Below are 16,857 nucleotides of genomic sequence, written 5' to 3'. Positions count from 1 at the left end.
GCTCAAATTCAAGATGTCCCTGGGAGCAAACGGAGGTCAGAGGTAAAACATTTAGGCTAGATTCCTCTGGAAATACACTACTCCATTCCTATATGTAAACTCCATCTGAATATCAGATTGGATGCCAAAATTGGAAAGCGTGAAAGATGGCGGCATAAAAGATGGAGTAAAGGCCACACCTCTTCATCGTCCACCTTTTGGATATCTACATTCAGCTGTTTGAATTTACTCAAGATGCTACTCGTGTTTAGGGAAATTAGGCAAGCATCTCTATGGCGTCACTGCATATCCATAGTGCCATTCTGCATGTTTAGCAACTCTACAAAACCTTGGAGAATTTATCCCCAATATATATATATATATATATATATATATATATATATATATATATATATATATATTTTTTTTTTTTTTTTTTTTTTTTTTTTTTTTTAAATCCCAGCCGTGTGATGCTTAGAACAGTAAAGGCATATCTAAGAATTTCTTTTATATCTGCTGGCTGAAAGCACAGCATGGACCAAAATTACATTCATTTATTTTTCTTCCCATAAACCCTAAATTGTAGAATGCTCTGTATAAATTAAGACTTTGGTTTCCACTTTCTTGCTTTGGCTCAAGCGCACAATCCCTGCCTGCAGAACACACACGACGACACAAACCCTAAGCATGAAGTCACGATACAAAGATACATACACTGTACAGATTTACCTGCTGGGAGCCGGTTGGGGCAATGTCAATCGCTGCAGCCGTCTCCTGTGCAAGGAATGTCTCTCTTTCCTCTAGTGCTGTCCTGCTGTCACTAAGAACCACCTGAAGGCAGTGGTGCAAGGAGGATGATGTGCCCATTCGGCCTTTCAGTGCCAGATGCTTGGCCTTCATGAAGGCACAGATGCTGTCCTCTGCACCTTGGTTCTCGCCTTGCTGTCTGACCCACAGTTTCTTGCGCGGGTGCCAGGTATCAGAGTAGTACCGGAAAATGTCTGCAGGACAGACAGCAATCAAGTCTCTTAGTGTGTTGCTATAGATCTCAGGGGAGAGAGAATGGGCCAGATCGAGCAGGTGCTTCTTGATCTGGGCTTGCACTATTGAGTCCAGGTGAGACAGTTTGCTGTACAGAAGCTCCAATACCAATGGCATACAATATCTCACTGAGGCGTAAGGCATCAGGGCTTCTATGTCCAGGGGATCCTCAAATTCTGGGCTTACTGTTAAATGCTTCACAGAGGTATTGAGCTTGGGGATGCTCTGCAACACTGAGACCATGAGGAACCTCAATGAATCCGATTCGTCTTTCCTTGCGAGGCAGTAGGCACACACCTTCCACCCATTGCCCTCTTCTTCACAGAAGATGGTGTACAAAGCAAAGCCTGGACTGAAGTCAGCGAGAAGGTCCACATAGAGATGTCCAGCGAATTGATGGGCAAGGTCCTGCATGTGGGAAGTCATGAGGAAAATGTTCTTCACAAGTCCTTTGTCCTCCACAAACACCAGCTTTACCTTGGCCCCAGGATCAGAAATGAAGAGGGAACCCAGCTCTGCGAGCACCTGGGTCCGGTCCTCAAAGGCATCAGAGTGAAAGCGCTGGAGTCTCTTCAAGTCGTTGCATTCCAGGAATTTCCTGGAGATATCATTTGCGATCCTGGTGGGCAGGTCTGTGGGAGCCATCAGTCGACATCGCTTCACCTCAGGAGGGAGGGCGGTCTCTGGCAAGTCATGGTTGTGATGGAGGATGGCTTTGGTGACAATGAGCTTGTCCTTCTGGGGGCCAAGTTTCAGTTTAATGACTGCCGGACACTTCTTCCTGGTAGGAATGAAGACACTATTAAGTAGTCTGTTATAATGTACCATAATCAATTTTATCATCAGTTGCTAATCTACAATTTACATTCTTCCAACCCAATACTCTTATGTGACCATCACTTCAATAACATCAAAGCTATCACTACGTTTAACATATTCATTAATGATCTGGAAAAGAGAATGAGTGAGGTAATCAAATTTGCAGGTGACACAAAATTATTCAAAGTTGTTAAAACAGCAGCAGATGATGAGGACTTGCAAAGCGATGCAGATAGGGAAAATTAATATAGATACATAGTGCTGGGTTCGGTTTTAGGAATCAGCACCCAGGAAAAGGAAAATTGGCTCTTACTGCTAATTTTCATTCCTGCACAGATCAGTCCAGACCAGAGTGTTATTCATCCCTTCCAGCAGATGGAGTCAGAGAACAAGACTTTGAGGCACTGCTACTTAACTGAGAGTGCCACCTGCAGGACCTCAGTATTGATCTGTACGCAAGCCAAGATACTTTAGAAACCCCTTCACACAGACATAGGGAATTAAAGGTTGGATACCCCTGAACTATAAACCTTGTTCGTCAAGAACCAAACAAGACAAGGAAGTGAATCCCGTAACCGCCCTCTAAGAGAAAAGTTCTTTATTAAACAGAAAAATTCTGTATTAAGCAGCAAAACCTGGCAGGAAATCAGTCTTTCGGAATCAAACGGGAGGGCCTCTGGACTGATCTGTGGTATTACAGGAACGAAAATTACAGGTAAGAACCAAATTTTCCTTTCCTGAACATACCCAGATCAGTCCAGACCAGTGGGATGTACCCAAGCGCCCCTAAACCGGGCGAGCCCCAAAAAGACCCGCACGCAAGACACTCTCCCCGAAGGACGGCTCATCCTACGCCCTGACATCCAGACGATAATGTCTGGTAAAGGTATGAACTGAGGACCACACTGCTGCCCTACAAATCTGTGGTGTCAAAAGTTGACACTCAGCCCAGGAAGCAGCCTGCACCCTAGTAGAATGCGCCCGCAAAACCAACAGGAATTTGTCATCCCTTACAAATGTAAGCCGAACAAATGGCCTCCCTAAGCCAACGAGATATGGTAGCCTTAGAGGCTTTGTCCCTTTTCTTCAGTCCACTAAAGAGGACAAACAGATGATTTGAGCGATGAAAAGCATTAGTAATCTCCAAATACCGAAGCAGCATCCGCCGCACATCCAGAAGATGTAATTCTCTATCCTGAGGAGAATCTTTTGACCCCTCTGGAAACCCCAGAAGATCTACCGCCTGATTAACATGAAAGGCAGACCCACCTTAGGAACAAAGGAAGGCACTGTTCTCAATGAGATTCCATTCCTGGAAATCCACAAAAACAGATCCCTACATGACAGAGCCTGAAGTCCTTCGAGCTGAACAAATAGCTACCAAAAGACCACTTTCAGAGTCAAATCCTTCAGAGTAGCCCTTCTCAAGGGTTCAAATGGGGGTCTGCAAAGGACACGAAGTATTAGGTTGGGACTCTAATCCTGGCAGATCTTTCACACCAGAGGACGTAACAGTTTAGCCCCTTTGAGGAACCTTACCACATTCGGATGAACAGAGAGAGTCCTACCCAGAAACCTGCTTCTAATCGCACCCAAGGCAGCCACCTGCACATGAAGCGAGTTGTAAGCCAAACCCTTGGACAACCGCTGCTGCAGGAAATTCAGCACATGCGACACTTCCACCGCCAGAGGATCTAGACGACGCTGAAGACACCAAACTTCAAACAGTTTCCAGACCCTAATATACGCCACAGAGGTCACCGGTCTTCTGAACTGAAGAAGAGTGGAGATGACCTGTTTGGAGCAACCCTTCAAAGTCTCCACCTCTCAAAAGCCAAGCCATGAGACAAAAGTGATCCTCCTGATCTGAAAATATGGGACCCTGACGCAACAGGTCTGGAGGATGAGTACGAACCAGAGTCTCCGCGGCCACTCCGGTGCCACTAGAACCACAGTCCCAGGATGTGATTCTATGCGCCTGAGGACCCAACCTATGAGAAGCCAAGGAGGAAAGACGTACAGAAGAATTCCCGTCGACCAAGGGCACACCAGAACATCAAGGCCCACCGAACAGTTTCTGTCGGTGACTGAAGAATCTCTCTGTCTTGGAGTTGAGCCGCGTCACCATAAGATCCAATTGGGGAGTGCCCCACCTCACACAGATGTGGTTCCATGCCTCTGGGGACAACTCCCACTCCCCAGGATCCAATTTTTGCCTGCTGAGGAAGTCCGCCTGCACGTTGTCTACTCCCACTACATGCGACATGGCTAGGCCTTCAAGATGACACTCCACCCAGGCAAATAATCTCCGGGCCTCCAACGCTACTGCATGACTCTTCGTGCCACTCTGCCGATTGATGTATGCCACAGCCAACGCATTGTCCAAGTACACTCGAACCATGCGACCCTGGACCAAGGGTAGAAAAACCTCCAGGGCTCCATGGAGACCGCTCTCATCTCGAGGCGATTGATGGACCAGAACTTCTCCTCCGGTCACCACAGACCTTGCACCAACTGGCCCAAGCACACCGCTCTCCAGCCGGAGAGGCTTGCATCCGTGGAGACCACCACCCAGTCCGGAGGCTCCAGATCCATCCCCTTCTCAAAATTGGGATGAGACAGCCATCACGAGAGACTGGACCTGGACTCCCGAAGCAGAGGCAAGAGAAGATGAAACTCCTCCGAGCAAGAACTCCACCTGGACAACAGCGCACGTTGCAGTGGTCTCATGAGCGTGAACGCCCATGGAACCAAGTCCAACATGGATGCCATGGACTCCAGGACCTGTAAATAATCCCACACTTTGGGCACATCCAGACGAAGAAAACGCTTGACCTGAGACTGTAACTTTGACACCCACTCTGCTACCAGGAAAACCCTGCCTCGTTGAGTGTCGAAGTGGGCCCCTAAGTAAACCAGTGATTGAGTCGGCTCCAACTGACTCTTCTACACATTGATAACCCAATTGAGAGTATGTAAGGTGGACATCACTCTTCGGATGGACTTCTCGCGGTCCTCCCTGGACTTTGCTCGAACCAACCAATCGTCCAGATATGGGTGGACCAAAATTCCCTCCTGGCGAAGAGCCGCAGCCACCACCACCACCATCACCAAGTCGAACGGGAGGGCTCAGAACTGAAAATGTTGACACAACACTTTGAAGCAAAGAAACGTCTGATGTTACTGCCGAATAGGAATGTGTAGGTATGCTTCTGTCAGATCTAGGGAGGTGAGAAATTCTCCTTTACGAACCGCTGCCATCACGGTATGCAGCATCTCCATGTGAAAGCACGGAACCCGAAGGAATAGATTCACCTTCTGCAAATCAAGAATGGGCCGAAAGGAGCCGTCCTTTTTTCAGCACCACAAAGTAAACAGAATACCTTCCCTGACCCTGCTCCTCTAGAGGGACGGGAACAATGGCCTTTAGGGCAAGCAGCCTTTGCAGCATCCCCAACACTGCCTCCCGCCTGATGCATGAGACCATGTGGGACTCCACAAAGGTCTCCCAAGGGGGGCACAAAAAAATAGAGTGTAGCCCTCTCATAACACTTCCAGCAGCCAACGGTCCAAGGTAATCTTTTCCCACTCCTCGTACAAGCTGGACAATCTGCCTCCTTCAACTTCTATGGAGAAGAGGGGACCACTGGCTTCATTGGGCTGATTTTCCGCTCCCAGTGCCCTACCCAACCTGTGTATTCCACAAAAGGACTATTGGTGCCTGCCGCCCTGTTTCGAGATGGAAACAGATGAGGACTTGCCGGAATTAAACTGACGGGAATCTCGAAAACGAGCCCGAGAAGGAAAAACTTCTTACTGAGCTTCCTGTTCTCCAGCAATCTATTCCCCTTGGACTCCCCCAGGACCTTCATCAACTGATCCAGGTCCTCTCCAAATAACAGCTTCCCCTTAAAAAGAAGATTACAGAGCTGGACCTTGGACGATAAACTGGCCGACCAGTTACGTAACCACAGCAGCTTACGAGCCACTACAGAGGAGACCATGCAGCGAGCCAACGTACGCACCAAATCAGACAAAGCATCTGTCACGTCGGCTATGCCTGCCTCCAGACACGCAGCCTGCAATGCGCCGCGGACATTGGCGTTGGGCCCTTCTGAACCCAACAGAGACAGGCCCTTTGCATTAAACTGTCACAGACAGCTGCCCGAAGACTCAACGTTGAAACCTCAAACATAAGTTTGAGTTGCACCTCCAGCTTATTGATACTGGACATCTTTCAGGGCCACTGCCCCGGCCACCAGGATAGTCTTCTTGGTTACCGCTGAGACGGTCGCATCCAACTTTGGGATCCTCAGCAATTCCAGGGAATCCTCCATTAAGGGGTAAAGCTTGGCCATCGCGCTGCCCACCTTCACGCCAGCATCCAGGGAGTCCCACTCCCGGTTCACCAGCTTTTGGATTTTCTTGGGCAATGGAAAAGCACTAGTGGGTCCCCTCAGCCCATCCAGGACTGGGTTAACACCCTCATTATCAGACTCTTCTCCTGAGTGACCTGCACTCCTAATTCCTCCCGCACCTGTGAGATGAGTGGGGCGCAATTCATCCCTTTTAAACAAACCCGTGGATCGTCTCCCTCCAGGACTGGGAACTCATCGGGATCAGGGTCATCTTTTGTCCCATCTGCATCAAGGGTCAGCGGCGCATCCGGGTCAGCCCCTGGATTGAGGGGGGGTCCAATTGGGATTGATCCGAGTCCTCACCGTCTCTGGGACCAGCCTCTGCACCCGCATGGCACAAACCCAGGCACTAAAGAATAATCGCCAGTCCCCCGAGAAGCCACTTTAGACTTTTTAGCCGCGGGGGCCTGCGGGCAATCCCCTGCCCACCTTCTTCCTCTACTTCTCCTAGCCAGGTAGGCCTTATGGAGAAGAAGAATAAAATTTTGGGGAAAATCCCATGATTCATCTTCCCCTGATCTCGGGAGACTGTCAGTCGCCTCACACTCCCCTTCCAAGGCATCTGCCTCACTGGGGAAAGAGTGGGGGGAGAATCGCCCGACCACCCTGCGGTCTCCTGCACTGCCTCCCCGGCAGCAACGGGAACAGACCCTGCTGACCGCCTGCCATGATTTCCTGCGCAGCTCGAGGGGCCTTCCTGCCCCAAAATGCACGCTGGGCAGAGGGAATGCGAGTTCAGAGTCGCTGCTGCCGCACCACATGCTGCAGGCGGCCATTTTAGTTTTTGGCGCCAGGCGATCGCCACTCAGTTCTGCAGCTCCTGGCCCTGGCCAACAGCTCTCGCTGACTAGGTCCTCCCTGAAATTCCTGCTAAGCTCTGCTCTTCTGCTTCTTGTACGCTGCTTTATTTATTTTTAAATAAGGAACTTAAAGAAACTTTATTAAGCGGGTACTTCCCTGTCCAGAGGAAGAAGGGCGAGAGGAAGCCTCGGAGGGTCAAGGGAGCCAGGACCCCTGGCTATCGGACCATCAGGTACGCTGCAGGTGTACCCAGTCTGGGGTATCACCCCCCCCCCCCCCGGGGGCCCGGCTTCACCTGAAGGATGGCCCATGAATGTGCCTAACACCTCAGGGAGCGTCCATGACTTGGAACCTAAAACTACTGTAAAATAAAAACTCTTTTTCCTTTTTTTTTTTTTTAAACTATATGCAGGTGCATCTCTATCTGCTTGAGTCAGAGAAATACGGAGATCCTGCAGGTGGCACTCTCAGTTAAGAAAGTAGCAGTGCTTCAAAGTTTTGCTCTCTGACTCCATCTGCTGGAAAGGATGAATAACCCACTGGTCTGGACGTGTTCAGGAAAGGCCATTGGCAGGTCTGTGGATAATACTTTGAAATCCTCAGCTCAGTGTGCGGTGGCAGTCAAAAAAAAAAATCAAAGAGTGTTTGGAATTATTTGGAAAGGAATGGAGAATAAAACCTAGAGTATCACAATGCCCCTGTATCAATCCCCGGTGCAATCACACCTTGAGTAATGTGTGCAGTGTTGGTTGTCCAGTCTCAAACAGATAGCTAGAAAAGGTGCTGAGAAGGCCAATAAAAATAATAAAAGGGGGTGGAACGACTCCCTTATGAAGAAAGACTACTGTAAACAGGTTAGGGCTCTTTTCAGCTTGGAAAAGAGACAACAGAGGGCATAAGATAGCGGTTTCTAAAATCATGAGTGAGGAGGAATAGATAAATAAAGGACGGTTATTTTTCCTTCTGATACTGCTAAAAAAAAAAAAAAAAGGGGGGGGGGGATATTCCATGTAACTACCTACCAACAAATTTCAAATAAAATGTAGAAAGTACCTTTTTTCATTCAGCACACAGTCAAGCTGTGGAACCTACTGCCAGAGGACGTGGTCAAGGTGACTAAGCATAGCTGTTTGGACAAGTTCGTGGAGGAAAATTCCACGAGCACTTATTAACTAGACAGCTGCGCTGCTGAATATATCCAGATAGATCAAAGTAATCTGGATAGGTTTAGGCAGCTCTCCACTCCCACCAGACAGGCCTAGATTCATCAAATTGCTATATTTAGTGTGGGACTATGGTGCGTTAGCATCCATGATTAAAAAAAAAAAAAAAGCGGTGCGGTTATGCACAATTCTGAGATTCTGCATCACGGAGATAAAAAAAAAAAAAAATCGGAACCTGTGATAATATTTTGTTTTGCAGAATGGCTTATCCACGGTGTGCGATGCAATAGCGCGGCACGCGCCCACACCAGGAGCGATGCGCACAAGTCTGGCCGATACGCGAGCGGGTTTTAAAAGCCGCCCGAGTACATGCGTATCTCCCGCTACGCGCTCACGTGAAAAGTATTGAAAAAGGGGGTGGAGCATAGGCGTGTAGGGGATGCCAAGAGACATGCGTGTATATACTTAAGCATACAGGCGCGGGGGTCCCCTACCTCGTAATTTAACTACTGCTATGGATGCCGTGTAGGGTAGAAAAGATAAAAATCTAGGCTACTCAGTGGGCTATTACGGGTTGTGGCTAGCAGGGGAAAGGCCGCCATTATAACCTAGGCACGTATATGGGCGCAAGGTATCAGGTTGAAGGCACGTACATGTGCACCCTATTTGAAACGTAGATGCACGTGTGCGCAAATCCCACTTCCATCAAGTAATTGGAGCAGTTAAGCAGGCAGTATCCCACTATTAGTACACATCCCCCCAGAGCCAGCGCACTCACATGACACCGCCTGGAGATGCTTCAGGGCGGGGCTGCCGCCATCTCTTTTTTTGGGGCCTTCCCTCTAGGCACGTGCCTACCTTTGTAGGTCCCATGGGGAGATTCCCTTGAGCCGGTGCCGGCAGGCGATATCACACGGCTGGGTATTTAAAGCCCAGCCGTGCTATAGACTGATACCTCAGCAACAGGTCACCTGCATCCCTTCGGTGGTGAATTGCTGCTGAGCGTTCCTGCTCCTGCCTCTTTCCTCCTAGCCCAGCCTGCCTTGTCCTCCCTGTCCTGGTGTCATCATCCTTCCAGTGTCTTCCACGCCTGCCGGATCTGAGCTTAGCCCGAACCCAGACTATTCTCGCCAGCCCCCTGCCCCACACCTTGACTATTTTCGTCTGTCACGGACCCTCAGGCTGGACCACAACCATCCTCGTCTGGCATCTGACCCTAGCCATGGCTGGGATTTCTCTCATTACTACCTGCCACGAGACTCACACCCAAGTCCTGCTGGCCCCCCTCGAACCAGAGGGCTCAACCTAAGGGGGAAAGGGTCTGGGATAGGTGAAGCCCTAGCCAGTCTTGGAGCAGCCTAGTCCCACCAGCTGTTAGGGAGGACTTATGGGACCTTCCCTGTAGGATGAGTCAAGCTCCCTTACAGCCACAAAGGTCACCTTAAATTCGTCAGCAGCAGCCGTATTCTATAATCATCAGGGCTGACCTCACATTATTTATGCTGGCAGGACTATAAAGCTCATATCACCCAGGATGTCTTCTTCACTCACGCATGACTAATTTTCCTTCTAAGCATCAGCTTTGCTTAGGCTAGCAAGACTTGAAAGGAGTACTCCATGGAGTACACAAAATTTCCAACGGCATTCCTTATTACACTGAGAGTAAGCTTCCAAACTGTGTTGGCCTGCATGCAACTGAAGGAGGCTGTGTTTGTGTATATGAGCAGGAGTACAACGCTGGTTTTATGTATACATAGTACGGATGGGTAGTCTGCTTATTTTTATTTATTGTATTTTAATGCTTTGTTTCATTCTGCATGTTATTCTTAGAAACAGACCTGGTGGCTTTGGCTGACTGGTGTAGTGTTAAAACTTTTTTAAATAAATACACTGATGGGGGGAGGAGGAGGAGTAACTCAGTGGGAAGACCAATAGACTGCAGACCAGAAAAACAAGGGTACAGTTGACATACATGTCTATTTTTCCAATACCATAGCACTCATACGCATAATTATGGAAGTTGTGCGTGTGAGCTGAAGAGCGGCGTAAAGATAAGGCATGCTCAAGCACGTAAAAAACATTAATTGGTTCCTTCACTTCTGTCTTAACATACTTCTTGGTGAAGACGGTGCAGCCCATGCGCACAAGCTTGTATTTCAGGGACTTTGCCGCATCGGGCCCCCACGGGGCCCGGCTTCTGTCTTCCTCACTGAGGGCCATGGATTGTAGGATGGCGAACGTCAGCTTCCTCTCCTCGCACCAGTCGTCCAGGAAGGAGCAGAAGTCCTCCCAGCTGTGAAACTCGTTCCGCTCCAGCCGCTCCTCCCCGGGGGCTCCGCCCACCTGTCCGAAGAGAAAGCAGCAAGGGCTCAGAGGCAGACGTTGGAAACTACGACCCGCCAAACAGCCAGGTTTCTTCAAATATCAATTTTACTTTCCAGTTTCGGTCTTATTTTACTTCAACGTTTGGAATTTAAAAAAAGTGTGCACTTCTATTAAGATCACACACTCAATTTTTTTAAAATTTCTTCTTCCCAAAATCCCTTCCATCAAGCACTTAGCATGGGACTGTCAGAATAAGCTGCCCCAGTTCATGGGCCTATTCTTTCCTTCTTACCTGTCTCTTGGAGATGTCCAAATCCTCACATCTTTCTGTTGAGCTCTCTTCAGTTTCCTCTTTATCAAAGGAAGAAGCAAGGACCACTGTTTTCTGAAAAAGAGAAACTGGATTTAAATTAAATTTGGTTTTTTTTACCTCCACCCTGCTTCCATAAGTGAGAGATACAGTCAGCAGAGCTTTGACTTTGCTTGCTGTCAGTACTCCCAAACCACTCGACAATGCTCTCCCCACCATCCCAAAACTATGGTACTAAACATTCTTACAGCTCTCGTCTCTAAATGATTGATTGGCCATGGCGGCTCCTCTGGCGATCACCGGCCCTGTGCCAACTGAGCCTGGCACACAGCCCCCCCCCAACCAGAGAGGCTGATGTAACCATTATCCAGTTCGGAACCTCCAAGTGGTATGCAATCAGGCCACCATGAGAGACTTGACCTGGCTACTTCTGTAACAGGCAACAGTAGATAAAACTGGCTGACAACGGATCCCGCCGGGAAGCAATGTGCCCTGCAGCAGTCTCAAATGAGCAAACGCCCAAGTAAATAACTATAATGTGGAAGGCATGAAACCAAGAAAACTGCAGGCAATTCCAGACTCTGGGAACAATCACCTCCAACAAGCTGCGAACCTGACTCTGCAGCCTGCCAATTTGTTCTTTGGAGAGAAACACTCTCCCGATCCTGGTGTCGAAACACACCCCCAGGAACTCCAACTTCTGAGAAGGGGGTCAACTGACTGACAAATTCACAACTGCAGTACCATTGTTGCAGCCTGACTGCAAATGAGTCAATTGTCGAGATATGGGTGAACTAGGAAGCCCTCCTTCCTGAGAGCCGCCGCCACCAAAACCATCACAGTGGTGAAAGTTCTTGGGGTCATCATCAGACCAAAGGGCGGGGTGCAAAACTGAAAATGTGACCCGATGATCGTGAACCTCAGAAGTCTTTGATGATCTGCTCTGATTGCTATGCGCAAGTAGGCTTCAGTTAAATCTAGAGAGGTCCCAAACTCTCCTTTGTGCACTGCTGCAATCATGGACCGTAGGGTCTTCATAAGAAAAAGAGGAACTCTGAGAGCCATGTTCATCATCCTCAGATCCAAGATCGGGCAGAAGGACCCTTCCTTCTTTGGGACCACAAATAATTGGGGTACCTTCCCACTCCCCGTACATCCACGGGCACAGGGACTATGGCTCCCAGCATCTGCCAACAGTCTAAGGTCAGCCAAACCACTCACATCCCTCAAAACTTAACAAATTTCTATTTTAGAAGCAAAAAAAAAAAAAAATACTACTCAAACCTCAATGAGGTTGGCTATGATCCTAAAACCCTATTGAATATTGTCAAACATCTCAGCAACCTCACTCCCTTGAATTCGCAAATTCCTAACAATCTGTCTGCAGATTCCTTTCTCAAATTTTTCAATTTGAAAATCAAAACACTCTCAATTTTGCAAACACTCCAAAATGGTACCTAAATAAAGCTATCTCTACCACTCCGTCTTGGTCAGAATTTGATTATGTTTCATCACTAGAGATCACAAATCACATTGCCAAATCTAACACTACCATGTGTCCACAAGCCAATTGATCCACTGCTATATTTAAAGCTGCCAAGGAATCTTTAGTTCCCGTTTTCACATGTTTAATAAATCTCTCATTAAAAGAAGGTAATGTCCCTGATAAGTTAAAATTTGCAGTTGTCAGTCCTCTTTAAAAAAAAAAATAAATTTAATCTTGACTCCTCTGACCTATCGAATTATAGGCCACTTTCCTCCTTGTCTTTTCTTTCAAAAATTCTTGAGTCCCCAGCTTTAACTCAATTATCAGATCATGTAGAGAAATATTAAATTCTTGACACTCAATTTGGCTTTCGCAAGGCTCTCAATACTGAATATTTACTTCTTTCTCTTGCTGACACCATTAGAAGAGGCATTGACAATGGCCATCAATACATACTTATTTCATTAGAAATCTCCTCGGCGTTTTGACACCGTGGACCACAATATTTTATTGTACCGCCTGCAAGAAATTGGTTTATCTGGCACAGTATTCAATTAGTTTTGTTCTTGCCTCACTAATCGCTCTCAACAACTTAAAATTGCCACCTCCCTCTCAGATATCTCTCAAATCAAAAACAGTGTTCCTTAAGGTTCTGCACTTTCATTTCTGCTTTTCAATATCTAGCACCCATATGCAAGATTCTCTCAAACTTGACTGATGCTTATAAACTCTATGCAGACGATATTCAATCTCTCATCGGCATTAGTCCATCCTGGAATGACACTATTGATAATCTTAATATTTGCTTCTCCTCAATAAAATCTTGGTTGGATCACAACAAATTATCACTAAACATGTCAAAAACAGAATTCCTAGTCCTTACTCCCAGATATCACAGATCACCATTTCCATCAATACCGCAACATTTAGCATTAGTAAACAAATTAAAAGTTTAGGTGTTTTTCTAGATAGCACTCTGTCTTTCAAACCGCAAATTAAGTACATCAAACAGGGTTTTTTCAGACTTCGGTTACTTCCTGGCTTAAAAAAAAAAAAACTTCTCTTCACTGCTGAATTTCGTATTATTCTTCAAGCTTCTGTATTCTCAATTATTGACTACTGTAATGCTTTATACATTGGTCTTCCTGCTACGACTCTACGACCTACCCAACTCTTAATCCATTCGGCTGCACAACTCATGTCCGACACAAAACGCTCAGATCACATCACATTACACCAACTCTAATTCATCTCCATTGACTATATCCAAACGCATCAAATATAAACTGGGAACGCTAATATATAAACTTCTGAATGACGTCTCTTGTCCATGGGCCATCTCCTTACTCAAATTTTACCAACCCACACGTTCTCTATGCTCATCACAACACCTCCTTCTCGAAGTCCCCTCGCCAAAAGCAGCACACTTCTATATTACACGCAAATGCTCCTTCTCCACTGCCGGACCTATGTTCTGGAATCTCCTCCCACTCGAAATACGAAAATGTGACTCTTAAAGTTCAAAGGTCTTCAAGACCCATTTGTTTAAATCTGCCTATTTTTGAGTTTTAGGATTTGAAACCGTATGTTAACAGACAAATCTGTACCTCAGTCTGGCCCCTCGACCTCCCGAAATGATCGGGGCCGCGTCAGGCATGGCCGTGCGCCACAGCACACCGCACAGGCCGACGCAGTTGGGCTCCTCCCCTTATATCAGCGTTCCTCCTGTCACTCTCTGCACCTAGCATGGGAAAAAAACACAATACTTAAACTGACAACCAAGCACAAGCCCTTGCCTCAGCTACAGGCTCACTTGTGCTGGTGCTACCTTCGGAGTTCACTGCTTTCTCGATTGGACCTGGTCTGTCTACGGTTTGCCTTGCTTGCCGCCTGCCCTTGGATTTGGACTGTCTCTGGATTTACCTTGCTGGTGTCCACTCTTGGGGGATCTGGGCTACCCTTTACAGCGTGCAGGATTGCTGGCTTCTCGGCTGACCCAGGTAAGGCTGTTATTCTACCAATTGGGTCCACATAAACTAACAGTATTTTAATTGCTATTCTTTTATGCTTTTTAAATGTAATTTTATGTTTTTATTGTCAATTTTTTTATGTGCGTTTCATTATTCACCACCTAGACCATTAAGAACATAAGAACATGCCATACTGGGTCAGACCAAGGGTCCATCAAGCCCAGCATCCTGTTTCCAACAGTGGCCAATCCAGGCCATAAGAACCTGGCAAGTACCCAAAAACTAAGTCTATTCCATGCTACCGTGGCTATTTTCTAAGTCAACTTGCTTAATAGCAGGTATTGGACTTCTCCAAACCTTTTTTAAACACAGCTATACTAACTGCACTAACCACATCCTCTGGCAACAAATTCCAGAGTTTAATTGTGCATTGAGTAAAAAAGAACTTTCTCCAATTAGTTTTAAATGTGCCACATGCTAACTTCATGGAGTGCCCCCTAGTCCTTCTATCATCTGAAAGAGTAAATAACCGATTCACATCTACCCGTTCTAGACCTCTCATGATTTTAAACACCTCTATCATATCCCTCCTCAGCCGTCTCTTCTCCAAGCTGAAAAGTCCTAACCTCTTTAGTCTTTCCTCATAGGGGAGCTGTTCCATTCCCCTTATCATTTTGGTAGCCCTTCTCTGTACCTTCTGTGTTAGGCGGTCTACACACCTAATAAACGTAAATGCCTTATGCTTGCGTAGGCACAAAGAAACGCCATGAACAAGTCTCTTAGCGGGCAAGCAAACTCTAAAGCATAACATTGTTATATCACACTTATGTCCCATTGATCCAACGTGACCTTGGCCCATTCTTCGAAGAGTAGAGTCAACCGACCCCCTATAACTGGCACTGAGGACTGGTCTGCCTCATCGGGTGGACTTGGATCCAGATGCTCCAAAGCTGGAACCGTCTCTGGTTGGCTTTCGGTCTTGAAAGGACTGGGACCAGGACTTCTGCCTCCCAGCGATTTGTCTCTGAGCTCGTCCCAAAGCCCAAAACTGCCAATTTGCTCTGAAGCGAAGGCGCGTAGAGAGGTGACATTTGCCACTCTTTGGCTTGTCCTCCGGCAACCTATGAGCTTTGTCACCACCTAAGAGCTCCACGAACATCTCCAAATCTTCTCCAAAAAGCATCTTCCCTTTAAAGGGCAGTGCTCTGAGCTGAGATTTAGACCAGACATCCGCCGACCAATTTTGTAATCAAAGAAGCTGCCTGGCTGAAAACCACAGACATCATAATCCTGGAAGATGTTCTGATGAGGTCATACCATGTATCGGCACCATAGGCCACCACGGCTTCCAGCCGCTCTGCCTACTTGGCCTCCAATGCTGACATCGCCTTATCAGCTGTAACTGCTGAACCCAGCATAAGCCAGCCTGAATCATTAGACTGCTGCACACTGCAGCTTGAAAATCCAGGGCCAATACCTCCAGTATCTGATTGAGATGAACCTATAACTTCCTGTCTTGCATATCCTTAAGCACAGCCGAACCAGCCACTGGAAAAGTCATCTTCTTAGGTGACAGCCAATAATGAGGCATCCACTTTAGGCCACTGTAAAAAAAAAACCAGTGTCCTCCAGTAATGGATATAACTTGTCCATAGCTTTTGCTGACCTCCAGACCGGTGTCCGGAGTCTCCCACTTCTGGATCACAAGCTTCCTTATGGATTTATGGAAAGGGAAAGTTTTTGATGGTCCTTCCATGACCGGGTCCATCTCTTCCTGATCCGAATCTTTCCATGGTTCCCTGATTCCCAGCTCCTTCAGGACATACGGAATCAAGGGCCACAATTCTTACCTGTGGAAAAAAAGACTAACCACCTTTGGATCATCCCCTTCCACAGTGGGAGCTTTTCCCCACTCCGGAGGGTCCTCCACCAGAGACTCTCTGACATCCGGCTACCCCGAGGGCTTGCTTACGTCCTGCGAATGCTTAGGTTGACTCAGGACTCATTGAACCCTGTTCACTCCATTTGCCTGTGCCCTTTTTGACTGCTTGGAAGGACATGGAGCCCTGGAGGTCCCTCGAGCCCAGAAATATGGCACCCCACAGCCTTCCTGGCAAGATAATCCTTGTGAAGGAAAAGGAGAAAGTCTGGAAAAAATTCTGATGGATCCTCAGGATCCTCCCCCAGGAGCTTCTCATTCCCCTCAGGCAGAGATTCACGAGCCCTCCGGGCCTCTGTTGGTCTCCTAACAGTCGGGGTCAGTGGTGGGGGAAGGGCTCCCTCTCCACCTGCAGCCTCAGTTGCTTTGGCAAAGAAATTCAAAGTGGTCACCGTTCCCGGGTGCCCTGGGAACGAACTGGCAGCTGCATCAGGCTCACCTGTGATCCCCATGGTAGCCCGTTGTGTCCCCGACACTCCCCCTGACGTGCCTGAGTTGCCCTCTCCCCCAAAGAGGCAGCGGAAACACAGGCTGCGCATGCGGCTCTCGCAGAACACTATTCCACATGCAGCACAACAGCTGCCATGCAGCATGGCTTCCTTTGCG

At 47.6% G+C, this 16,857-nt stretch overlaps 1 protein-coding gene across 6 annotated transcripts in view; it reads right to left on the bottom strand.

The window, feature by feature from the left end:
* LOC115080763 overlaps positions 1–16,857 on the bottom strand; it is a 168,623-nt gene that overhangs the window by 140,438 nt on the left and 11,328 nt on the right. For all 6 annotated transcript variants that reach the window (XM_029585152.1, XM_029585155.1, XM_029585157.1 and 3 more), the window contains exons 3-5: positions 10,839–10,931; positions 10,335–10,564; positions 709–1,801 (exon numbers count right to left, since the gene is read on the bottom strand). In XM_029585152.1, coding sequence (XP_029441012.1) covers positions 709–1,801; positions 10,335–10,564; positions 10,839–10,931 — 1,416 coding nt within the window. The remainder of the gene's footprint in view (positions 1–708; positions 1,802–10,334; positions 10,565–10,838; positions 10,932–16,857) is intronic.

The sequence above is a fragment of the Rhinatrema bivittatum genome, chromosome 19, assembly GCF_901001135.1.
Source record: "Rhinatrema bivittatum chromosome 19, aRhiBiv1.1, whole genome shotgun sequence".
Lineage (NCBI taxonomy): Eukaryota > Metazoa > Chordata > Amphibia > Gymnophiona > Rhinatrematidae > Rhinatrema > Rhinatrema bivittatum.
This window is presented reverse-complemented; position numbering and strand designations above follow the sequence as displayed.